Genomic DNA, 27,019 nt, shown 5'->3' with positions numbered 1-27,019 from the left:
CAACCGCTGCAACCCAAATATGGCATCAGAAAATGAAATTAACCAAAAAACCTCCATAAAAATGTGAAACAGACTATTTTCACTGTTTACTCTTTGCATTTCTTGGTTTGGAGAAACAGCATAAGAGCAAATTAGATTAAGATGCTCTGTTTCAATAATTTTAAGATGTTATCCATACCACAGGCAAGGATTTTTTTTTTGGGGGTAATATTTAATATGACGTGTGCCTCAAATTCTTTACTGATTCTTGCATACCCATGCTACGGTTGCATACAGCCAGGAAGTCAGTTATAAACTAAAAGACACTAGAAGGACGAAATCTTTTGTTCCAAAGAACTCTCACTTTTTCAATTTGAGCTAAACCACCACCTTCGTTACCTGCCAGTGCGTTAGTGATTATATCCTCTTTGTAAACCAGCAACTAGACGGTGAAACTATAGCAAATTCGCTTGATCAGACAATATTACATCCAATAGATATTTGCGGTACAAGACAACTACATAAATCTCAAGTAAAATATAAAAATAGCTTTGAGGTAAAGGTAGAACATTAATCTTTTCCTATTCAAAAGAACCGTAATGGTTCTAAAGTCTAGTTAGACACAGACAGATCCTGAAGTTAAAACTACTATTCTTACTTGTTGCTATATATCCCAGTTGAGGAATCAAATGTTCGTCTGCACAGTTCTCTCTTCCTGGTACTAATCTCTGGTATTTTGTTGGATGAGGGTTTCCATCCACATCTACTAAGAACGGAGGTGGCATGAGATGAGGAGCCTGTTGTGTCTGCTCATCTAGGACATAATTGTTAGCATCTCGAATCAATGGTCGGTAGTCAGTGTGGAAGAACATCTGATCAGGAATCTGGAAAGAAATGAAGCTTGCATACTGTCAACTTGAAAAAAGGATATGTTAAAGAACTTGCATGTAGAAGAAAATTATACTAAGTTTACCTCCTATTGCAACAACCGGTATTAAGAGACCAAGTTCTCAAAAGGAAAAAAGCCACACAAAGATCCTATGCCATCCTAGATTTGTGTTGCTCTGACGATATATCCCACACAAAAGAAAGGAATTTTGATAGGCAAGCAGTTAAAAGTATTCAGTATGGAGGTCTTTGAGAAGATAATACATTGAAAGTTCTGCAATCCTATATTAAATAAAATTGCTGTTTAACACTGAAAAGTAACTATAAAACAGCATTTCAAATTTACATTTTTAATTTAACATTTAGCAAACATTTGCTTTGTTTCCATTTAAACATATGGTTTTCCAACCGCTAATCTACAAATTTACCATAGGATCTCAAAGTCAGGTTGGGTTCTTTCTTCATCAAGAGTTAACACCAGAAATAAAGATTCTGCAATCAAAATTAAGCCTTCAGTTACATCCAAGCAACTGCACTGAAGGAAAGTGGGGGTGCAAAAGTGTCAAAGAGGTAACAGTCAGAACTTTTATTACTGATGGTAATAAAATATAAAAATAAGCAAGAAGAAATGAATGACTTTTCACTTTTTGATCCCAAGTTGAATAGGTAGGATAGTTAGGAAAAAACCCTCAAATGATAAATGTTGAACTAGAGTGGTCATTTTTTACAGAATTTTTGTTTGTTGTTTTACAATAGACTGGCACTTCATACATTCTTGTAAGAAAAATTACTGCTTATTAAGAAAAGCCAAAAACAAAAGTCAAGATAGTAAATACATATATCCAAGTGTGCATTATATTTTTCACATGAATTTATTTATTCCTCTAGTCATCATCATGAAAAGCTAATGTCAACAGAAATCTGAACTTACCTTTTCATAAGGCTTGTTACACCCAAAACCAAATATCAACAGATGCCCATGAGAATCTGTACAGGCAAAATGTTGTCCATCTGATGAAAACTTGCAGTCAAAAACAGCACCATGTCCTTGTCCTTCAATCTAGATTGAGGACATGAAACTCAAGGTAAGTGGTGTCATATTTTTTGGAACAAGCAATACTGTACAGCCTTCTCCAAACTTCAATTACCAGAGACTCCCTGTTATTTAAAAACAAGGTCATGTTTCTCCTACCCATGTTACAGTGAAATTTTGTTGTTACATTTAGTTTATTTAACGTTCCCAATTACATGATAATTAGGACTCCCATCTTGGAATTGGATCTGCATTGAAACCCCCTTAACACCTGTAGAGTCTCTCTGAAGTCAGTTGGACTTTGCAAAGGCAGAAGCATTCACCCATGCAGATCTGATTACAAGCTTGGGCCCCATCCAGCAACATACCCCCAAATACAGTCCATTTTTCCCTGCTGAGAGGGGAATATGAGAAATTTAGAGATTTATCCTAGGTCTCTACCATATGTAACCTATTCTCAATATAAATAAAGAGGAACATAAAATTATATTTAGATTGCAAAGTCAAGAGTCTAAAGTCAGCTATTTAGTTTCCTAGATAGGTCCAAATTTTAAGAGACTAAGGGTACGTCTTCACTACCCGCCGGATTGGAGGGTAGTGATCGATCTATGGGGGATCACTTTATTGTGTCTCGTCTAGATGCGATAAATTGATCCCCAAATCCAAGTCTGTACTCTACCTCGGCAGGAGGAGTAAGCGGAGTCGAAGGGGGAGCCACCGCGGTTGACTCACCGCCATGAGGATGGCCAGGTAAGTCGAACTAAGATACTTCGACTTCAGCTACGCGAATAGCGTATCTTAGTTCGACCCCCCCGCAGTGTAGCCCAGGCCTTATTTAAGGTTGTGGATCGACTGTAATTTGAACAGCTAAAAACATGCTTTATACAAAGATTTATATTTTTAAACAAACCCACTTTAATATCAAATGCTACTTTTTAAAGCACCTCACTGTTATAGCACTGTACAAAGATATCCTCAAGACAAAATACAAGACAAAGCCAATCCCTTATTGTCTACATCTAGAAAGAAACAAAAAAGTGTGAACAGTGGTTATAATAGCACAACTTGGGGAAAAAATAAGTTATTTAAAAGTGGAGAAGGATGGGCTAAGACAGCTGTCAAAAATAAAGTGAGCTCCATATAGTTGGGTGAATGTAGTGGGGTGGTCACCCTGCTCTGGCCCGGAAGGGGTTAAAAGCAGCCCTGGAGAGGGCTGCAGCAGGGAAAGGGATTAAGAACAGCTGGGGGAAGCTGACTGTGTAGCTGACCACAGCTGCAGCCAGCTGAATCAGGGCCCAGCTGGCCCTTATAAGCGGGCTGTGAGCCAGAAGCAAAGGAGTCTCACTCTAGCCCTGGAGTCAGAAGGACTAGCTGCCTGAGAAGAAGGTACCTGAAGCCGAGCAGTGCTGGGGAAGGGCAAAGGGAGCTGGGGAGCTCCAGCCTGGTAAACCCCCAGGCTGCAGGCGTTTTTAAATGCCCAGAAAGGTACTGGGGCTGCAGAGGGGCAGCTTGGGAATAGGCAGAGGCAGCTGGCCCTAACCCCTTGGCAGTTATGAGTGGCCATTACACTGCAGTCTGCCCCAGTGAGCGGGGCCTAGCTGATGACTGGCAGTAGCCACTGAGGCAAGGTGGGTTTAGAGGGTTGGGGGTTCCCCTGGGAGGGGAAACCCAGAGCAAGGAGGTACTGCTGGGGCAGAATACCGAGGTAAAGGGCACCCGGGTCCAGGAGGGACACAGGACCAGTGGCTGGCGAGACACCAGCCTGCAGAGGGCGCTCCATATGCTGGAGAGCTAATTTCCTGGACGACCAGCAGGAGGGGCCACACCAGTGAGTCATCACATTGCTACAGTGAACCACAAAAAAAGGCACTATCACTTGCTGACTTAAATGACAGTAGCATTCTTACAGCCGACAATGTAATTATTTGTCAGAATGAGCTTTGAGGTGCTGGTCTAAATAGAACAAGGGACTACACAAGGTAAGGGCTTTAAAGACCAACAGGGCCAAATTAATATCAAACCACCATTTTAGAAGCCAAAAAAATGGGGAGAGAAGACACTATGATCACAATTGCTCAAATATGTTGCAAATCCTGAAAAAGGCAGAGGACTGTACAATAATTTGATCTTACCATGTTAAAATAATGCTTAGTTTTGATGCCTTTTGTAATATCCCATATAAAGATATTGCCATCATGGCCTGCAGATAACATAATCCTTGAATCAAAAGGGTGGGTCTCCAACACAAATACTTCATCCGTATGTCCCTATTTTAATACAGAAAAATAGGCATACAAAAATCACAAGTTTACAATTAATACGTTAGAGAGTTCTGAATTCATGCATCCATCACGATTCCTCCCTCATCTAACACTTCTAAGACCCTCAAGACTACCTCCAGAAATCTGAACTTTTGGTGGCTCAACATGCATGCAATTGTGAAAGTGACAAACACTGTACGTGGGTGCAAGAGTCAGGGCACCTTGTGACAAAGACAAGACTGTTTTTGAACTATACCATTGTCTGGATTCAAACAAATATGGCAACATACCTACTTAATTTAAAAAATGGGATTTGATATTTATTCGAGAAAAGTCAAGCTTTTCCCTACTTCACATGGAAGGTGGGCTCAATTTTATTGTTTTGCACAAATCTGTTAGTCTCTAAGGTGCCACAAGTCCTCCTCCTCTTTTTGCAGATACAGACTAACACAGTTGCTACTCTGAAACACACAGGGATGTTTTTTTGATGGAAGGGAAGCTGTTGGGTTTTTGGGTGTTTATTTTTTTTAAAATAAGTTCGATACATGCATTATATTCAGATACAAGCTTCCAAGACAATCAAATTTAATGACCAATTCAACATGCAAATGCCACTTTAATACTATCAAAAGAGAAAGGCTGCATATTTTAAAAAGCAGGTAAGATCATTACATACCACCATATCATGAAGTAATTGCCCAGTATAAGAATTCCAAACTTTTAGCAGATGATTATTCACAGCAGTAACAACAAAATTATCATTTTGATTCCAAGCTATCATTGTTACTTTAGGCTTCATAAATCGGTCTTCTTCAGAATGAGAGTCACTATTTAAAAAGAGACCAGCGCCAGTGTAAGTATAACTTTTAAAATAAATGTTCATTTCAATATCTAAACAAAAAATCGAACTCTTGTGATGTTAAGAATCTGACATACTGAGCTAAGGATTAAACTCTAGGCGTAACTTGTCCACTATTTTGATATTTCTGCAGTAACTTGACCATAGAATGTGTTGACATCTTAAACTTTAAATCCGAGTTTTCTTGCTTTGGTAGGTTTTATTTTAAATCACAAAATTGAATGCAAAACAACTGTGTTTTTAATTTAATGGAAATATACCACTGATATGTTTTAGGCTCAAAATGCTAGTGAACCTACTGAAGAACTGATACTTAAAAAAACCCTCACCCAACAGTCCAATAATGCTCAGCTATCCTATTTCACTTTTTTAATTAGATAAATTTCATGAGAATGGGATGTTTCTGTAAGTTGTCACAGTACAGTTCAATAAGAAATTTATTTGAATATTGAAGTTAAGAACCAGAATGAACTATAAAGATACTAGAAACCAAGGACCTGGGAGTCTTAATCTGTCCTGAAGTCTGATTCTAAGTTACTCTTGTTTCTCTTTTAAAGAAAAAAAGACTGTTGAACCCACTGTGTCTTAATTCACAGTCCCTACATGTTTACGTCAAAAAGATTTGTGGAAAACAAGGGAGACATAAAATAAAACAAATTCAATTCACTGAATGTAGGCCTCTGAAGAAGGGATGGGAAAGCACTGCTAAAAATATTAGTGTATTTATTGGATAGAGTGCACAAAATTACCTCCATCTTTTTAGATGGAGCCCATATGAAACTTACTTCCTCAAAATTAGGAGCAGATTTAGATTTTTGGAATTTTAATTTTGAAACTCTGGGAGCAGTTTGAGATGCCATAATATGTGGGTGAAAACTAGAGAACACTTTTGGAAAAAAAATCAAATTGCTATGCTAATTAAAGCAAATCAAGTTATGATAAAGTTACAATTTATGGTAGGAACAGGGCTTCTGGATTGCTAGAAAGGAATCAGATGCAGCAGGCTTCACTAAAGAATGGGCATTTTTCTTCTAAAGAAAAAAAATGGATATTATACGGAAGAGGAACTTCTTTAATAGACTAATAAAAAAACAACACACATGCTTACTTAAAATTAAAAGGTGCAGAATTTAGATTAGATTCCAAGCAGATAGAGTGAATCTTTCAAAGTACCTGACTCCCCATAAACACACACAAATAGAAGACACTCAGCCTACCCTGGTAACCTGTCAGCCATATCCAACAAGATGCTCCTCCATTCTGTTTGCTGGAAGTGCCAGATATGGGCTGTTCCATCTCTGCTGCCACTTATGAACCTTGAAATAATTGTAAAAGATGTTATCTAGTACACAAAAGTAGAATTCACAGTATTTCGAATTAAAAATACACCCATCCAGAGTTCTGGCGGCATAAACACAAGGTTAAATAAAACCTACAAAATGGAATAACGACCAAAACAAGTTATCTTTCCAACCCAGGCTTAGACTCTCCAACGACCCAAACTCAGACTTCTTTCCCAGAGAAAGCCAAAGAAAAAGATGAGCTTTCTATGTAAGCGCAAGGTCAACAAATTTGAGAACCAGCAGAACAGGAAAGCAAGTTCTGAGTTAAGGACTCTTCATGAAAAACCTGTCTCCAGGTCCTTCCTTATTAAATCAAAACCCTTAGCTCAAATGCTATTGCATCAGACAGAGAAGGAAAGCCTGAGATATCCAGGATGCAATCCATATAGGGCTTTACAGATCAAAAATCATATTTTAAAATTGCACTGGGAAAGAGATTGCAACAAAAGGTAGATTTAAGCCTGAGCTCCATCCATATCCTGCACAAGAAGCATGGCTAAGCAAGAAAGCAGTCATACTTTTTACAGATTATAATTTCTGGATTGCATAAAATAGTAGCCCCACATAGATAGCACTGGATTACTGCAATATGAAAGTGCCAAAGACAAGGATTATTGTAGAAAGAGCCATATTTAGAAGGAAAAACTGCAACCTCCAGGCCAGGTGTAGATTACAAAAGCATTCTTAGTCAGTTATCTAGGTCTCCAGTAAAAACCAGAAGTATGCAATTTATGGTTCCAGTTGCAAATATACCGGAGAACTAAAGGACACAATTTTTTTCTGATTTACCAATATGCCACTCAGTTATGGTCTTGGATCTTTTCTGCATTTAATAAGATCATACCCATTCATTTTAATATAATAGCAGCACTTAGGGTGTTTTTCATGCAGCCACACTTTTTTGTAAAATCCTTTTTCTACAAATCCATACTTGAAGAAAAAAGTTTAAAATGATTTCATACAATTTTATTACAGAAATCCCTGTTTCCAGACCCTGCTTTCATTTCCTGATCAAAACACATTGTAAAATTAGGGTGGTTTGCTGAATCCACTAGCAAAAAAAACAGCTGAGCAGACAGCAGTGCCGTGTCACAGAAATACTTGGCACACTTCATCAAATAAGTCCATTTCTTAGATTGTAAATTCCTTGGTGCAAGAAAAAATGGTTACTCACTTCTCGTAACTGTTGTTCGAGATGTGTTGTTCATGTCCATTCAAATCAGGTGTGTGCGCGCAACAATGGCTGGAAGATTTTTCTCCTAGCAGCAGTCGTCGGGTCGGCCTGGTGCCCCCTGGAGTCGCACCTTCATGGCACTCAATACAAAGCCCTACTGACCCGGCACCCCTTCAGTTCCTGCTTGCCGGCTACTCTGACAGAGGGGTAAGAGGGTGGGTATTGGAATGGACATGAACAACATCTTGAAGAACAGTTATGAGACGTGAGAAACAGTTTTTTCTTCTTTCAGTGCTTGTTCACATCCATTCCAATCAGGTGACTCCCAAGCCAAGTTCAGGAGGTGGGGCTGGAGCTGTCCACTGATTGGAGTACTGCTCTTCCAAAGGCCGCATCATCTCTGGCCTGCTGGGTAATTGCATAATGCGTGGTGAAAGTGTGTATGGAGAACCACGTCCCCGCTCTACAGATTTCCTGGGTGGGAACTTGAGCCAGGAATGCTGTAGATGAAGCCTGCGCCCTGGCAGAGTGTACAGTGATCGGAGGTACAGGAACACATGCCAGGTCGTAGCACTCATGGATACAGGACACAATCCATGACGAGATGTGTTGGGATGAAACCAGCTGACTTTCATCCTGTCCGCCACTGCCACGAACAACTGGACTGACTTTCTCAACGGTTTCGTTCTCTCGATGTAAAAGGTCAGCGCCCTGCAGACGTCCAGAGAGTGGAGTCTCTGCTCCCAGGCACTGGAATGAGGTTTACAGTAGAAAACCAGGAGGAAGATGTCCTGGTTGATGTGAAACTGCGAGACAACCTTCGGGAGGAAACAGGGTGAGACCTGAGCTGAACCTTGTCCTTAAAGAACATGGTGTAGGGAGGATCTGATGTCAAGGCCCTGAGCTCACACACCTGAGGTTATTGCTACCAGGAACGCGACCTTGTAGGAGAGGTAGAGCAGGGAGCACGTTGCTAAAGGCTCAAAGGGGGACCCAATGAGCCTAGAAAGGAACAAATTGAGGTCCCAGGCAGGGAGCGGTTGACGGACGTGAGGGTATAACCTGTTGAGCCCCTTTAGGAATCGGCTGACCATGGGGTTAGCAAACACCAAGCGGCCCTGCACGCCCGGGAGGAAGACCGAGATGGCAGCTAGGTGCACCTGTATAGAAGGCAACGAGAGACCCTCCTGCTTCAGATGAAGGAGGTAATCTAGAACGTGCGGCAATGAAACCAGCATCGGGGGCGAATGGCACTGCGCCAACCAGACTGAAAATTTCTTCCACTTGGCAAGGTACGTGGCTCTTGTAGAGGGTTTCCTACTACCAAGGAGGACCTGGTCTGAACAGGAAAGCTCCAATGGATTTAACCATTGAGCTTCCACGCCGTAAGATGGAGCGACTGGAAGTTGGGGTGTTGGAGACGTCCACGTTCTTGTGTGAGAAGGTCCGGGGAGAGCAGCAAGGTAATCGGGGCTCCCACGGACATGTCTAGGAGGGAACTGAACCAGTGCTGATGGGGCCAGGCCAGTGCTATCAGTATGACCAGAGCTTGATCTCTGCAGATCTTGAGCAGCACCTTGTGAATGAGCAGTATGGGTGGAAAGGCGTATAGGAGAGAACCTCCCCAGTGGAGGAAGAACGCATCCGTGGCGGAGCCCAGGCTGTGAATTTGGAAGGAGCAGAATTGCTGGCTCTTCCTGTTGCGTCACATGGCAAAGAGGTCTACTAGGGAAAACCCCCACCACTGGAAGATTGAAATTGCGATGTCTGGGTGAAGGGACCACTCATGGCTGTGGAACGACCTGCTGAGGTGGTCCGCCAGCTTGTTCTGAATCCCGAGGAGGTACGAAGCCTGCAGGTGAATGTTCTACACAGAAGTCCCATAGCATGAAGGCTTCTTGGCACAGGGGAGAGGAGCATGCACCCCCATTTGTTGATATAGAACATTGCTATTGTATTGTCCGTCATGACTAATACACATTGTCCGATTAGTAAGGACAGAATGTTTGACATGCTAGGCGCACCATTCTCAGCTCTGACACTGATGTGGAGACACAGATCTGCTTGAGACCAGAGGCCTTGAGTTATGCGGTCTCCCAGATGAGCTCCCCAGCCCAAGTCTGACGCATCCGTCACCAACAACGGACATGGCTGTGGGGCAACAAAGGGGACCCCTGAGCACACCTGCTGAGCATCGATCCACCACCGAAGCGAGTCGAGGACCAGGCGAGGCAGGATCATGATCCTGTCCAAGTTGTCCCGGGCTGGACAATAGACTGACGCTAGCCACGACTGGAGCAGTCGAAGCTGAGTCTGCTGTGCCACACCACATAGGTACAGGCCGCCATGTGCCTGAGAAGTTTCAGACAGTTTCGTGCCGGAGTGGTGTGGAAATGCATGACGCCCCGGATTACGCTGCTGAAGGCCTGAAACCTTGCCTGTGGCATGTATGCCCTGGCTTGGGTCGAGTCCAGTACTGCCCCTATGAACTCTATCCTCTGGACAGGAGACAGTCTATTTTGCTTCGTTTAGGAGTAGATCCAGGCTCTCGAAGGTGGCTCTGATAAACGTGACCTGAATTTTCACTTGAGTCCTGGAGCAGACTTTGATCAGCCAGTTGTCGCGGTACGGAAACACCTGTACCTGGTGCCTCCACAAGAATGCGGTGATGACTGCCATGCACTTGGTGAATACTCGAGGTGCCTCTGACAGGCTGAACGTGCGGACAGTAAATTGGTTGTGGGTACCATTGACCACAAACCTGAGGTACTTCCTGTGGGTCTGAGTGATTGCAATGTGAAAGTACGTGTCCTTCAAGTTGAGTGTGGCATACCAATCTGCTGGATCTAGTGAGGGGATGATGGAGGCCAAGGAGACCATGCAGAACTGGAGTTTCTTCACAAACTTGTTGAGCTCTCGCAGGTCAAAGATATGCCTGAGGCCACCTTTGGCTTTCGGTATTAGGAAATACCAGGAATAGAAGCCCTTGCCCCTGTGCTCCAGAGGAACCTCCTCCACTGCCTCTAGTGATAGGAATAACTGCACCTCCTGGATGAGTAGACGCTCGTCAGAAGGGTCCCTGAAGAGGGACAGGGAAGGGGGGTGGAAAGGCACAGAATTGGATGGAGTATCCCCTCTCTACTGTGCAGAGCACCCAGCAGTCCGAGGTGATACGGGACCATGCACGGTAGAAAGGGGATAGTCGGGAGCAAAAAGGTAAGGCGGAGTAGATCCAGTCTCTGATCTGGTGTGCTGTCCTTGACTGCGCCTTCAAAAGGCCGGTTTAGGGCCAGAGGGTGCCTTGGGCTGGCCAGAGCCCTGACCTAAGGTTGCGTGTTGCCTCCTCCTCCAAGAACCGTCCTGTCGGTTCTGCTGATGGCATCTCGGAGGAGGTCGCAGTCGGAAGTGTCTCTGCCGTGTGGCTGGAGTGTGCAGACCCAAAGACTTGAGGGTGGCTCGTGAGTCTTTCAGGCTGTGCAGCCTCTTTTGAAAGACGGACAAGAGAAGAGCCTCACCCTTAAATGGGAGGTCCTGAATGGTCTACTCCTAAAGGAGCCCAGAGACTTGTAGCCAGGAGCCCCTTCTCATGGCCACCCCAGGCGCCATGACCCTAGTGGCAGCATCTGCAGCATCCAATGCAACCTGGAGGGAAGCGAGGGAGACTCGATTCCCATCCTCCTCCAAAGCCGAGAACTTGGTTCGGGAGTCCGAAGGGAGGAGCTCAGTAAATTTAGCCATAACTGCACAGGTGGTGTTCATGTAATTGCACCTGCTGACAATGGCCTGTTGGTTCGAGATATGGAGTTGCAGAACCCCTGTAGAATAGACCTTTCTCCCAACAAGGTCTAAACGCTTAGCCTCCCTGTTTTTTGGGGAGGGCCCCTGAAAGCCCTCTCTCTCACACTGGTTAGCAGTATCCACAACAAGAGAGTCAGGGGGTGGGTGGAAGTAGAAATGTCTGAGCCCTTGTGGAGGGAATGAAATAATGCCTCTCATTGCGCTTGCGTCTGCCACAGGGTCTTGGTGGTGTCCACAATCAATACGGGAAGGCCCTGAGGGTGCAAGGATGTCCACAACAGGATCAGCCTCCTTGACTACCTCCTCGGCCTTAATGCCCAGACCCTGAGTGGCCCTGCACAGCAACTGCTGCAGCACCCTGTTGTCCTCAAGCGCAGGAGCTATGACTGTACCCATCAATGCTTCATCCAGTAATGAAGAGGAAGAAGCGTTCATAATGAGCGGATGCTCCCTGACATCTGCCCCCAGGGATCCCCAGAGACTCTCGGGGCAGCACTGGTGCCAGGGGTGCAGCCGACGGTGCAGAGCTGGACCAAGAGTTGGCGCAGCCATCAGTATGATGGGAGGAACCGAAGGAGCCAGTGCCAATCCGCTCACAAGGAAGGCGGAGGGCCCGATGTCGACGCTGCCGGTGCCTGCATCGTAGTTAACAATGGTGCCAGCGTGGGAGACAGTGCGAGGACACTGCCAAGTTCAGAACCAAGCACAGTGCCAGAATCAACAATGGTGCCGCTGTCAGAGGCGTTGGTGTGTGGGCAGGTGCCGAGGGCAGATGTGTAGCTGATGGCATGACAAAGGTGGCTGAAGCCACAGAAGACATCACGGAGCAGTGACCTTGGATTCCTCCCTGTCCTTGGTGAAAAGCCCAGGGGGTCCAGAATGGCCACTGAGGCGGGTTCTGCCATCGCAGAGGCCACACCTGGGGCTCACTCCTGTCTCTCCCGGACCTCGATCTGCAGCTCCTGCTTCTCCTGGAGTGATAGGAGTCAGACTCTGACTCCAAGGTCTCTGAGACTGAAGACCACGGAGGAGCCAAGCCTCGGTGCCTTGAGCGTCAAGAGCTTGGTTGAGTGGGTAGGCTCTCTGTCCAAGTGAGCCGGCGCTGAGGGACATAGCGAGGGGGAGCACCTCGACATCATAGCCGGCTTCCCTCCTGACTGCACCAGGGGGGTGGGGCAGGTCCACCAGCACTAAAGGTTCTTCCCTCCTGGGGGGCGAGAACGGCACCGTAAGGTGCAGGAGGTCCTGAGCGGCTTGGTAAGCCTCCGGCATTGAAGGGAGCTGTAGCTGCTGTGTAGGGAGCAGCAACTGAGGAGGGGCAGGAGTCGACACGGCCCCAGCAGGGGATCCAGAACTGTGGCCCGCCTGGGGTCTCACATCTCTGGGTTTGGCCATAGGAGAGCGGCTGTCCAGCTTCTTTTTCTTCTGAGGCACCGGCGAGTGGGATTGGTACCTGCTGTCAGCTGGGCCTCGCGAGGTGCCATGTTGGTGCCCAGCATCTCGGGAGGAGTCCTTTCTCGGCACCGAGCTTGACAACGGTGCGGGGGAGCTCCACGTCAAAGACTAAGCATTAGGGGCCAGGTCCCCTGAGCCCAGGTCGGAATGAGGGTGTAGGCTGCCTCCACAAGGATCACCTTCAGCTGCTGTTTCCTTTCTTTAAGAGTTCTAGGGTGGAACACGCGGCAGATCTTACAGCTATCCTTTTGGTGTCCCTCCCCTAGGCACCGTAAACATGAGGAGTGTGGATTGCTCTTTGGCATGTGCTTTGCGCACGCCACACAGTTTTTAAACCCCAGGGACCGCAGCATGCCACGGCTCTGGGGAGGCGGGATGGGGGGGAAACCCCCAACAACTCTATGCTAAGAACTGTAAGACTAAGGTAACTATATACAATGAGTAGAGAACGTGATTGCTAAGCAAGAGTTAAGTTCCAGCCAACTGTCACTGGCGGTAAGAAGGAACTGAAGGGGTGGCAGGGTTCTATATTAAGCGCCATGAAGGCATGACTCCAGGGTGCACTCAGGCCGACCCAATGGATGCTGCTAGGGGAAAAATCTTCTGGCCATCATGCACGTGTGCACACACACCTGATTGGAGTGGAGTGGACATGAACAAGCACTCAAAGAGGAACTGAATCTATCTTTGTCTCTGTACAGCACAAAGTACAATGGGGTCCAAACACTTAGACGGCCCTGTGGGCATTATGATAACATTAAATAGTTTCTTCCTACTACTTCCTTGCCCTGAAGCCTTAGATCCAAGTAGGGGGCTCTTAGTGGATATGATGCAGAGGTGTAGCATTCCTCGCATCTGACATGGAAAAAGGGTGACAAAAAGGGTAACACTGGAGCTGATAAGCAGGTTAAATGGAGAGTATGCCCTGCAAGACTGGATTATGCATTGGGAAACTGATGGCTCAGATGAGGGGAAGAGAAGGTGCCCTGTGATGTAACTGACACTAGCAGGATGCACAGCACATTTCCAGCTGTGGGAAGAGAAGCGGGTACCGGAAAGTGTGTGTAGCAAGGGTGGGGGGAGAGAGAGAGGGGATCTTGGCAGTGTCAAAGGATGAGCCATCTACTGTGAGGACCCCCAGTAGCAGAAGCTAGCAAATCAAAGGTGTCTTCCCTTCTCCTGTTACATCAAACCCAATATTAAAGATCTCTCTCCAACAAGCTACCAGAAAGCCAGTTAAAACAAAACACCATAAAAACCGCACAAAAAACAGGGAAAAAAAGCAACTTTAGAGAAATCTTAAATGTGACTAGAAGGATAGATCAACCTGGACAATCCAGACAGGGTCCTTTGCTTAAATATATGCACTGTTGCCTTGTAAGACGTATGGGTGTGGTTTTTAAAACTGCTCAGCATTAGTTAACTCTGCTCCCATTTAAGACCACATGAATTTTACCATTGCCTTAAATGGAAGAAGCAGAGTTAGGCCAACGTTTAGTGCTTTGAAAAGCCCACCCTTAATTCTTATTAGAAATATGACAACACTTTCCTATATAGTTAAAAAAAAAAATCAGCTTATCCAAATGGAAGATATGTTAAAATATTCACAGGGAACAAAAGCACAGAGCTGAAATTAAAGTGAACACTGCACTCTAGAAATGTAGACCATCCTTCAAATTATAGCTGTATCAGATTTTCTTAGTTGAGCACTCCATATGAGTGCAACAGTAGGTATTTAATGCCAAAACATTTAAAGGACATATTTACATTTTGAGTCTTACAACATACCTATCACCGCTGTTCGAAAACTGAAGGCTGTCCACTTTGTCCTGCAAAAGAAAAGTTTTTAAGAGAGGTTAAAAGTTAATTTTTAATCAGGAACTTAATTTCTTTTAGAAAAATGTACGTAGCCTTCTTTACAAAAGACGTTAACATACAGGATCAGAAAAAAGTATTAGCCAAGTCCCAGAGAATGTGATCTCTCTTGCAACACTGCAGAAAACTCTCCCATTTCAGAACAATTTTGATTAAAGTTTCACAGTACAGAATATTTTTGATCCTAACTGGTACCTATAATTGAAAGGTCAGCAGATCCCTATACAATGATCTTAGTAGAATTTGCTTAGATTCTGACACTAAATTTAAATTGCAACTTTTAAAAAAAATCCACTTTTTAAACTCATCTTGCTAACATACCTGGAATGAATTTGTGAAACTTTGCAGACCCATCAATAAGTAGCTTTCCATTAATAACTAGACACTTAATTCAAATTTGAATTTGGACTTGCACCGTCCTAAGCAAGTTAGAATCTAGAGGAACTGGTTTCTACAGCAAAATTATATTTGCGCAGAGTAAGCAAGTTTCCCCCCACTCCAAACACACAAAATAGTTAGCTATTCATATTCATCAAGATAAAATGAATGGGCAAGGAGATGTACCCACACCAGAAAATTTGCGAGTTTTGGAAGTCTTCTCTAAAGGTAATGATCAACAGTCCAACTCTTATCACCCCCCAAAACATATAATTAAAATGAGGAAGTTAAAGTATTATTTGGAAAGAAAGCAACTGAAACAGGGATATAAGAAAGATAGTAAGTATTTAAAAAGCCCTCAATAACGCTTGGGAAAAAAATTTAATCACCACATTTAGACCACATAGTTACAGATAAAATGTAATTCTCATACATCTTTGACAGCCTTACTTACACTCTGACCACTAGTGCATCACAACTGACACCCATTCTAACATTTAAAACTTCTGAACAGCTTTAGTCATTTAAAAAAAAAAACCTGCCAGAAAAGTGTTCTTTTCTCCTTGGCCTAAATATAGAATCCTCTCCACAAACCACACCCACCCATGGCCCACAACATGCACTACCCCATCCTGCACAACTGATAAGTTTCTTTTTAGCATACTTAAACTTATGAGCTCTGGAAATAGGATTTTTACACTTTACGTGAATACACCACTTCCTAACATGACAATTCTTGTTTCTAACCCTGAAAATTACCAAGGTAACTGCCTCTAAAACTGACATGTAGAGGTGTTTTAAACATATTTAAGAGATACAAAACTATCAGAGTCCTGTACAGCTGGACTCATGGTGCTAAAGGTGCCTTACTTCACAAGCAAATGATACATAAAAAAATTTAAAAACTCAAACGCTATTTTATTAAGCATGTGGTACACATTATATACCATACCTTCATGTATTAAGGTTTATTGGCACACAAGTAATGTAACCATCCCCAATTCATACTGATCAAAACCGTGGTCCTATGGAATTAGGAGTTACCTGCCCCTCCACCCCCACTCATTCTCTCTACATATTTTTTTTAAGTAAGCATGCTTGCTGGTCTACATTCCTCTAATGCTTCTGCACCCATAATAGAAGGTAGATATCTGGTTCCTACAGGAGATGAGCAATAAACAGGGGAGGAACACTAAATCAAGTTACCAAATAAGGCAGTAAGAACACTTACAAGAACCAAAGGAGAGAAGCTAAGTTTTTATGGTATTGGAGAGGACCCAAGATCACAATGTCTATAAACACAAGGGGCCAAATTCTCTCACACTAAGGCCTCCTTTTACAGTTCTGCAAGTGTGAAGTAAGGGTAAATGTAATTTATTCTTGCTTTAAGGCTCCTTTACACTTCCAGAGCAGTATAAATGTGAATCAGGCCCCAGAGAACATCTATAAAGGAAGGATTTTTTTTTTTTTTTTAAAAGCATGGAACACGTTAGAAAATACTTAGGCTAGCCATTAAGTTATTAACAGTAAGAGCAATTGAAGAGAAAATTGGGCACCATCACTGAAGATACTCAGTCGGTTACATAAGCCATTAGGGAAAGCAATGTTGGGAGCAGTCCTGTCAAATACAAAGAGTCAAACTAATGCAACTCAAGTGGCCTTCAGTGACCCTAGTACTTATGTTGTAAGAAGAAATATTTATTGAAAATACCCATAAACTGTATTTCTGATCTAAAATAGTCACTGAATTTCAAATTATAGCATACAGTATTGCAAGATTAAATCCATAGGTGATAAATATAATCATTTTAGCATGTATAACCTATATTTATTAACGCATCACAAATGAAAGTACACACTTCTGTCTTGCATGTTTAACAGTAGAACCTATGTTAAACATGCAAGACAGAAGTGTGTACTTCCATTTGTGGTGAAAGTGTAGAGTGTAGAAGTGTAAAGGAGCCTTAAAACAAGAACAACATTTACCTTACTTCACACCTGCAGAACTGTATAAGGAGGCCTTAGCATATGAAACATACCTAAAATAAAACATACTTAAAAGAACATCATTGTGATATGTTCCCTCAATTCATTTAACCCATATAAAGTGTTTCAAGTTACTGTCACTTAGATTTTCACACCAGTATGCAAAATTTTAATCCAGAAAACTTTTAAAGCCATATCTAGAATGCTGCTAGAAGCCCCAACACAATTCTTTAAGTATTTTAAATAGGTGACTTGTAGATTTAACAATCTTACTTACAGCATGGCTTTCCAGTTCAGCTATTTTTTCAGGTGTTTCAGAGCCAAAAAAATACATCCTGATAACATGATCTGTACTGCCTGTTGCTAGAAATGTACCACCTGAAAATTCAAACAGTAATTAAAAAGCTGACACAGATAAGAATTTTAATTTGTTACAATATCAGGTAGAACATGATAGATTAAAATTCTGACAAATGTCAAATTTCTTGCTGTTTTCCCACCACTATACAAAGGTGGAGTGAAAATTCATTTTTTTAAAAAATCCTTTTTAGCCATAAATAATAAAAAAGTAAAATCACTAAATTTTACTATGAAAGATTAAAGGACACTATAATAATGAGAACTTTCTAAAACAAGGTTGCAGTTAAAATTATATACTGTTTTTAGAGTAGAAAGACTTCTCCATACTTCAAAAGAGTGTGTTACATTGGCAATTTTTCACTGGAAATACCCACATATTGTAAATGAAATTAAGGGTCAAGCAGAGAGATTTTATAGCAGGGAAACAGTAAAAGGGTGAAAAACATCTAGACAACACATTTTTCATTCTCCTGCTTTTATTTATAAAGGATTCATCCAATCACTGGAAACTGAAGGAAGCATAGTCAAAACATACAACACTTTAAGCCATGTGCAAAGTGCATGCAAAGCCAATAAATTCACATTACACATTTTAAATATACTGTTGCCCCTTATAAGAATGCTGGTCAATTTCAGGGCCTTACAGCTGGTCAGCTTTGGTTACTGGAGAAAAACTGATAGGACCTCACACTGTGTATTTTATTTACATTATGTACATGTATCCTGTTTCTCTTAACACAGATGAATCCAACTCCAGAAACCCCAGCTCAGTCACCATCTGGAACAGCTATCTTCAGCGCTGTCCCGCCAGGTCTCCAACTGTCCTCTTAATGGCTACAGAGCCTTCCCCAGCCTGGATGAGCTATCACCCTCCAGTCACAAGCCAGAAAGGAAGCAGCAGATCTGTCACAATACCTTCAGCCAACCTACTGTTTTTGTGATGGATCTTCAGAACATTACTGAACGCACAGAGCATATATATATATATATATATATATATATATATATATACATATATATATATATATATATACACATACACATACACACACACACACACACCCACCCCCCACTGAAAATGCAAGAGATCATGTAGTTCTCTAGATTGGAGGTATCTACAGGGCATATCAGACATGTTCTATAATGTCATGTAAGAGCCCAACATTGTATTTACAGCTACACTCTTGTTGCCCAACTAGGAAGAGTGCTCCAGAAGTAGCTGATGAGCTCAGCACAGGAGAGGGCAAAGTAACTTACAACTGGACCTTGCAACAAGTTCTTTGTTAAGAAAGTCTTTGTCCATTCTTTCCCAGATGCTGAACGTTATCCATCTGCTGGCCTGATCGGCTGTCCCAGAAGATGCCCTACCTGCCCAGAGCCTGCATCCAAGGTGTTATGGAAAGGTTGCGAGGTTCATCTGTCTCTGACAACTACCCCATGCTGCTCATCCACATAGACGCTTATGATACTGCCAGGTATGACCCTAATCAGATCAGCAATGACTGCAGGGATCTGGGAGCAAGTCTGAAGGAGTCAGGGGTGTAGATTCAGATATTATGGAAAACCTAACTATAAGATTTGTTAAGCATTGGAACAGGCTTCTGCAGGAGATTGACAGGGACTGCACATTGGAGGTTTTTAAAAACAGGTTGGACAGACACCTGTCAGGGATGGTCTAGGCATGCCTCGGGGCTGGACTAGATAACCTCTAGGTCCATTCTAGTCCCTACATTTCTATGATTCTATAAAACAAGGTTTTGTAGGAAGAACAGGATAAAGTTATATGGATCCTTACATCCAATTCTGGAGTGTAAGGAGAGGAATTATAAGACTTATTACAAATGTAGGACAGTTGAAATTGACAGAATGTTTCTGTATGTTAGTGGAAAAAATGACCAATATCAACATGCATACAACTTACCAATGCTAAAAGAAGAACAAAGCATCTGAACTCCAGGCCTGGATTTCTCTGTAAACTTCACTGGCCGATTACTTTAAAAGAAAAAAGTTGCTGAAAAATCAGGACATGCAACGTAAAGATTAAAGGTTAACACAACCTTCCAAAATCTGAGTTCACATTGCCACAAACACATGCACAATCACTAATGTTGAGGATCTAAAGTGTGTATGTTTTCTTTGTGAGAAGTCGGAATTACAGTAAGCTGTTTGATATTTTTTTTTAGGGCTGTTGATCAGTTAACTCATGCGATTAACAAAAAAATTAATCACAATTTATCCGTTTTAATCGCACTATTAAACAATAGAACACCAACTGAAATTTATGAAGTATTTTGGATGTTTTTCTACATTTTCATATAGTATTCTGTGTTGTAACTGAAATCAAAGTGTATACTGTTTATTACAAATATTTGCACTGTAAAAATAACAGTATTTTTCAATTAATCTCATACTAGTACTGTAGTGCAATCTCTTTGTTGTGAAAGTGCAACTTACAAATGTAGATTTTTTTTTGTTACATAACTGCACTCAAACAAAACAATGTAAAACTTCAGAGCCTACAAGTCCACTCAGTCCTACTTCTTATTCAGCCAATTGCTAAGAGAAACAAGTTTGTTTACATTTATGGGAAGATAATGCTGCCCACTTCTTATTTACGTCACCAGAAAGTGAGAACAGGCATTTGCATAGCACTTTTGTAGCCGGCATTGCAAGGTATTTATGTGTCAGATATGCTAAAAATGTGTAGGCCCCTTCATGCTTCAGCCACCATTCCAGAGGACATGCTTCCATGCTGACTAAGCTCAGTAAAAAAAAAAAAAAAAGCGCTAATTAAATTTGTGACTGAATTCCTTGTAGCAGAATTGTACGTCCCCTCTTCTATTTTACCTGCATTCTGCCATATATTTCATGTTATAGCAGTCTCGGATGATGACCCAGCACGTTGTTCATTTTAAGAACATTTTCATGGCACATCTGAGAAAACGCAAAGAAGGTACCAATGTGAGATTTCTAAGGACAGCTACAGCACTTGACCCAAGATTTAAGAATCTGAAGTGCCGTCCAAAATCTGAGAAGGACGAGGTGTGGAGCACGCTTTCAGAAGTCTCTGAAGAGCAACATTCCACTGCAGAAACTACAGAATCCGAACTACCAAAAAAGAAAATCAACCTTCTGCTAGAGGCATCTGACTCAGATTATGAAAATGAACATGCGTCAGTCTGCACTGCTTTGGATTTTTATCGAGCAGAACCCGTCATCAGCATGGACGCATGTCCCCATGAATGAAGGGACATATGAATCTTTAGCGCATCTGGCACATAAATATCTTGCGACGCCTGCTACAACAGTGCCATGAGAACGCCTGTTCTCACTTTCAGGTGACATTGTAAACAAAAAGCGGGCAGCATTATCTTCTGCCAATGTAAACAAACTTGTCTGTCTGAGCGATTGGCTGAAAGAGAAATAGGACTGAGAGGACTTGCAGGCTCTAAAGTTTTACATTGTTTTATTTTGAATGCAGGTTTTTTTGTACATAATTCTACATTTGTAGTTCAACTTTCATGATAAAGAGATTGCTCTACAGTACTTGTACTAGGTGAATTGAAAACTACTATTTCTTTTGTTTTTATATAATGCAAATACTTGTAATAAAAAATATAGTGAGCACTGTACTCTTTGTATTCTGTGTTGTAATTTAAATCAATATATTTGAAAATTTAAATAAATGGTATTCTATTGTTGTTTAATTGCACGATTAATCAGATTAATCGCTTGACAGTCCTATTTTTTTTAAATATATTCATAAATTTATGAATACACACCCTAAAATAGCAGAGGTAATATGGCGCTCCCCACAGTTTGGGTTCTCTCTCCTTTGCAAATCTGATTTACACACTCCATGACATGTCCAGTAAGTGCTATGCTGGTGACATTGTACCACGTGTGGAGCTTGGCCTACAGGGGTAAGGTATGTCACAGGATTCTGCAGCTTCATGTAATTTTATGAGGTATAAAACAGATTTAAAAATCAAAGTTTTGTAAAGATATGCAACTGTTGAGTAAAAAGCTTGGTTTCATGCTCTGGGATGATGCAATGTCACCAGCTAAGCATGTGCTGCAATCACTCATGAAACAGATACTGATAAATATGAATCTGGGAGAGATGAAAAGGTAAGATTTTAAAAAGTCCGTTATATGCCCAACTTTGTCAACTAAGAAAAAAATCCTGCAACTGAAAGGCTGTTCTACTCCAAAAATTAACTGTAAAAACGGCATTATATGTTTCCATGTTAAATACCTTAATGACTTCCAGAACACATGTATTTTGTTTACAAAACCCCCTCATATTATAAAGCAAGAATTGTGTCTTATGTTTGTACATCACCCAGCACAATGGGGGCCAAAACCTGATTGGGGATTTTGGACACAATAACATTAAATGTAAAGTGCTTTGAGATCTACAGTTGAAATGCACTATAGAAGTAAATATTACTTGTATATATTTTTTAAACTTATTTTTTAACTACTAGCCCTATAAACTAAAACTGGGAACAGAGAGTGAACCTGGGACTTTTCTGTGTCATGTATCATTAAAAAGCTCTTTGGGCCAAATTGTGCCTTAGTAACACCTTTGCAACTACACTGCCTTCACTGGCACAGGCATAAGTGATTTCTTTTCACAATCTGAATTACAGACTTTTTTGCTCAAGTATTGGAAGTTTCCACATTAGACATACTGGAACAGTTCAACAAATTTGAGTATTCTGTATTAGATATTATGAACACTTCCATGGAATAATATTAAATATATTCTGATCATGGATTCCTGCTTAGTACTAGGAATAGCCTAATTACTAATTTAGTAAAAAAACTGCATATCAAAACAGTAAATTGTGGCAGTTATGAATTGAATGACAGCAGCATCTTTTAAATACATTTTTCACACAAGTTTCATCAAATGAACAAAAGTAAGGGGTCCCAGAACAACAGGACTGTCAAACTCAAAGACAGCAAAAATACCTTTACGATATGGGTCTAATATACTAAGATTTTCAATTTTACTTTTCCCACAGCATTTCTGATGTCGTAAGAAGCTAGTGAACTGGTTTGTTTGTTCCTCCGGACAATGAATCAATCACAATTTTGTAATGAATGCAGTGTGTAATGGCACTTAAAATATTCTGTAGGCTGTTGTGTGGGATATTAAGCTTTCTGTGTGTAAACATCAAAAGATTATTTATACGTAACAAGTCAATTTACACCCCCCAAAATAACTGCCATCTTGTAATCAAGAAAGGAGAGACATCTGAAGAGCTCAACAGCAACCCACTTACATACCTGAATTTCATGGAATCTGCATCCCATTGCCAAAAGCAAACTGTTCCATCTGCACCAGTAGATACCAAGTAGCGCATGGAGCCTTTGACCATTGGACTAAACTAAAGTTAAAGCCATACACAAGAAATGTTAAGATAAAAACTTGCCAACTTTTTCTTTTTAATGACAATGTTCCCTGTTTGAAATTATTTTATAAGTAAGGAAATAAGTTAACTTTTTACAAATTCATATAATTTTTTTAAATTATTCTAGATTCTAATGAATTATGGGAACAGTTGAAATTCAACTGTTGACACAAAGTTATAAGTCCTGAAATCGAAGGTCTGCGTCTTAAATTCCCTTTTTAAGTTGGGTTTATCTTGTGTATTCCAGCCATGACTATATTTAAAAAGAAAAAAAGAAGCAAGTGCAGGAGATGTTTTACTCCTTTTAAAAAAAAAAACTCAACTGACTGTCGCAGTTCACTGAAAATTTGTCAGTGAATCATTCTAGGTAGCAAACACAGAATTCTAAAGACAGTGGAGGAAATCTGCACTAAGCAGGTACTTGTTATAAATTTTGTTTTAACCAGGTCACACAAACTAGCATTGTTTAACCATTTACAGGTACTTGCTCTGTACATGTAAGTTCACATACTGATGTTTTTCTTTAAGGATACTGATTCAAAGCTACATAGGTGGCTACCTATTTAAAAATAGCTACACAGGAGATATGAAAAGCAACATACATAGTGGTTAACTTTTTTCAACTCTTCCCAACACCAAAAACCTTTTGTAATTTTGTAAAAGTAGCATTAAAATTACAAAGCTTAGCTACAGCCAACAAGAAAATTCAACACAACTGTCTCAGGTACAAATACTCAACAAGTCCACCAGCCTACTCGCATTCTGCATTTTAAAAGTCAGGGATAATGGGCGCTGAGACAAAGCCATGCTTACAAGCACCACAAACTGTGCAGGAATGAGAAGGAACCTCAACTCCAGAGTGCTGTAGGGAAACAGAATTGGGTGAAAGAGAGCTCATCTTCTACTGATTTCTGTAAGACAAGGGGGTGGTAAAGATGCCAGCCTTCCACTCCTCTCTCCCAAACCAGCTTGCACTGGTGGCAAATTGTATACATTTTCTAATAAATAACCTGCTGTATGATTTGTTAAAAGTGGAATTACAAGGTCCTAAAATATGCAAAGTTTGGAAGACCATGATTAACACACAGCACTCACATTAAAGTACATTATATATTGAAACTAGAGAGTGGATTACCTACTACGCACAACAGAACATACAGAATACACTTGTGCGTCGTTTGTTCCCAAAATAAGAGTCCTATGGTTGCATGTTTTAAGGTAAAGTCAGAAACTGTGGCTTGCTGTTTCTCAAGCTTAGGGTGTTTTTCTTAACACATTATCAAATCAATTTAATTCTGAAATATAAAGTTTTAGAATACTTTATACAGGTAAGTTTAAAATAAATTAATATTAAACCTGAGAAATAGTTCTTTGAAAGGAATATTCCCAACATCCTAACATACAAGAGGGATGTGAAACTGATTAGTCTATTTTTACTCTAAACTGAGAGAAACGGAAACAATGTAAGTGACAAGAGTAGATTAAATATTTTAAAGTATTGATTTTAATAATTTATGTTGACATAAACAGTTAAGGTAGCGTGTTTTCATGCGTATAGGAGTTTTATTTTTGTTTTGTATCCTTCAGTATTAATATATTTTCTTTTAAATGAAATATGTAAATTTTATCCTAATATTGTCCTTTTATTAAAAAAGAATCAAAACTATTCTTAACTTTAGGCACCTATAATTTTGAAAATTCTGACCTTAGTAAATGTCAATACCAAACATACACTTTGAAAGAAAATTCAGTCATGTCAAAGCCACAAAGTTTAAAATAACTTGCCACATTTACCTACCACTCTACTGCCGCTCCCCCTCCAACCTATCAGAACTTCCATTTGCTGTAAAATTTGTACTGGTTAGGAGTTATTTGTCTCAAAATACAAAAGTAGTAACTAATTTTCACTGTCAGAGGGTATTAACATAACAGAGCCATTAAATCCAGGCTCTTATCACACGGGCAGCAGAATTTCCCTAGACTTTGGCCACCAATGGAGAGAGTCAGGTACTTGTCCTCCTATAGGTTAGATAATCTTAGTGCATCCTATGACTAGTCTAACTGCTATTACTGAATTAATTTCTCTTTAGCTTTCTTGACTCATGACACAAAAACATCCCTGGTCATGTCTACACTAGAGGCATTACAGTAGCACAGCTACAGAACTGAAGCTATTGTTACCTATCAGCTCTGTGTTCTTGGGGAACCAGAGTGCAGTACCCAGCCTGTCTGACCCACAGAAGACCTTCCCCCTCCACCCAGCCTTTGCTTGAACCAAAGCAGATCAGAAGGCAGTGGGGGAAGACACCTAAACTCCTCTGGACAAGGGTGACAGGATTAAGAAAACTCCCCTAGCCTCATTTGCATCAAAGATGGGACAGGGATGCATCTCCATTAGCATACAGAATGGAGAACCGAGATTTCCAGGCAAGAACCACACTGAACTATGGGACCAGAAAAGCAGGAAAGCACTGCATGATGGGGATCTCTGCTCCAGATGTTAATGAACCCACACCAGCACACACCCAGCTCAGTAGTTATCAGACCAATTGTACTAATAAATCCTTTAATGGTATCCAAAACATTGAAGCTGCCTAATTGCACTGTGGGCTCCCTGGAAGGAACACCGCCCACTGCCAGGAATGATCAGCTCCTATTGTCTAGCCTGAACAAAACAACTTTGGTATACTCCCTTGAGCCATCAGTTTACCCACAAACAAATCTAGTGTTCTCCCCTGAACCACTGTTCTTTCCCTACAAAAACGCCTACACATGCTCAAGTGTTCTGATGCCTGGATCCAAAATCTGCATTAGATCCATGGGGACTTAATCTTCTCCTGACTGATCATGCTGGGGGCTCTGCAGGTCTCCAGCATTCCGGACCCTCAGCTACCACCACCACCTAGAAATCCTGATCGATTCAAGCTTCATGGAGTGATGAGAACCCAACTCTCTCTCTCTCTAGGTATAGCCTTCTGACCCTCACTTGTGTGATCAGTTATAGTTTTCTAAACCTGACTTTTATAATCAAATTTAAGTTAGATTTAATATTATAACTGTTTTGTTTTTTTGGCTCCCCTATAGTTACCTGGCAATAAATAACTTTCATGGTTAAGCTGGCTGCTTCTCTCTCTTTCCCCCGCCCCGTGGGTGTTTTTTTGGCTTCCTCATTTGCTCTGCGGCAACCCTCCTCATACCTAAGATAAAGATCCCTGCAGTGCCCAAAAATCCTGGGTGGTTTGCTCATCAAGTGGGTTACTACCAGAACAACTGTAATGTGAAAGTGGGAATAGGGATGTGCTGAACCTTGGACATATGAGGGTGGTAGCTTGCAAGTGCTGCTCGACCCAGTCTGCTAAGTCCAGGGGCATATAAGGGTGGCAGACTGAAAGTGCTGCTCGACCCAGGCTGCTCAGGCGTACTCTATTCTGGTGCAGTGCCCAGGGCATATGAGGGTGACACCTTGGAGGTGCTGTTGACCCAGCCCGCTGAATCCAAGGGCCTATGAGGGTGACAGCTTGGAAATGCTACTCGACTCAGCCTACTGAGTCCAGGGACATGTAAGGAGTTAGCTTGGGAGTGCTGATTAACCTGGTCTTCTCAGACGCGCTGTGTTAATGTGTGTGTGTGTTCTCGTTCATCTGATTCTAGGGCCGGAAGAACCCCACCCTGGGGAACCTAGGTCCTGCAGGATAGCTCCATTGGGAGGGAACTTTCAGAAGGGAGAAATAGAGCTCTGTATGAGAACACAAGTGACACAAGCAGTACATTGATAGAATTACAGAAGCCCCCCCCCCCGAAGAGAAACCCTAATAAATGAGCATACCCCAAAGTAACAGGTAAATCTGGTAACACTATGCCACTCTAACCCTGTAGCATAGACACAGACTACAGTTACCGAATGGGTTTTTCCTGTCACTGTAAGAATTCCAACTTCCAAAGCAACAGTAGCTGGGTCAATGTAAAAGCTTTTTTTTGGTTGACCTAGCTATGTCTACCCCAGGGATTAGGTTGGCACAGCTACGGTATTCAGGTGTAGATTTTTCCACACCCCTGAATGCCCTAGCTTTGTTGACCTAAGTTTTGAGGATAGATTTTTTGTGCAATTTATCTCAGATTTTGTTTACAGGTTTAGCCAGTCTAGTGCCTTCAAGTTTGCTTTTTTTATAAATGGAATTCTGTGATTTGAGAGCCACATGGGGCTGAC

General features: G+C 41.6%; 1 protein-coding gene across 3 annotated transcripts in view; it reads right to left on the bottom strand.

Moving 5' to 3' along the window:
• The window catches only part of BRWD1 (bromodomain and WD repeat domain containing 1), a 120,498-nt gene that overhangs the window by 82,497 nt on the left and 10,982 nt on the right, over positions 1 to 27,019 (bottom strand). For 2 of the 3 annotated variants that reach the window (XM_074969907.1, XM_074969899.1), the window contains exons 9-17: positions 22,688 to 22,788; positions 19,311 to 19,381; positions 17,307 to 17,407; positions 14,579 to 14,619; positions 6,238 to 6,336; positions 4,838 to 4,988; positions 4,033 to 4,167; positions 1,799 to 1,927; positions 638 to 863 (exon numbers count right to left, since the gene is read on the bottom strand). In XM_074969907.1, the coding sequence (XP_074826008.1) occupies positions 638 to 863; positions 1,799 to 1,927; positions 4,033 to 4,167; positions 4,838 to 4,988; positions 6,238 to 6,336; positions 14,579 to 14,619; positions 17,307 to 17,407; positions 19,311 to 19,381; positions 22,688 to 22,788 (1,054 nt within the window). Of the gene's footprint in view, positions 1 to 637; positions 864 to 1,798; positions 1,928 to 4,032; positions 4,168 to 4,837; positions 4,989 to 6,237; positions 6,337 to 14,578; positions 14,620 to 17,306; positions 17,408 to 19,310; positions 19,401 to 22,687; positions 22,789 to 27,019 lie in introns of those variants that run through there. The other variant, XR_012641736.1, reaches the window with a different exon arrangement.

The sequence above is a fragment of the Natator depressus genome, chromosome 1 (assembly GCF_965152275.1).
Source record: "Natator depressus isolate rNatDep1 chromosome 1, rNatDep2.hap1, whole genome shotgun sequence".
NCBI lineage: Eukaryota > Metazoa > Chordata > Testudines > Cheloniidae > Natator > Natator depressus.
Note: the sequence above shows the minus strand (reverse complement) of the source record. Positions and strands in the feature narration are given on the sequence as shown.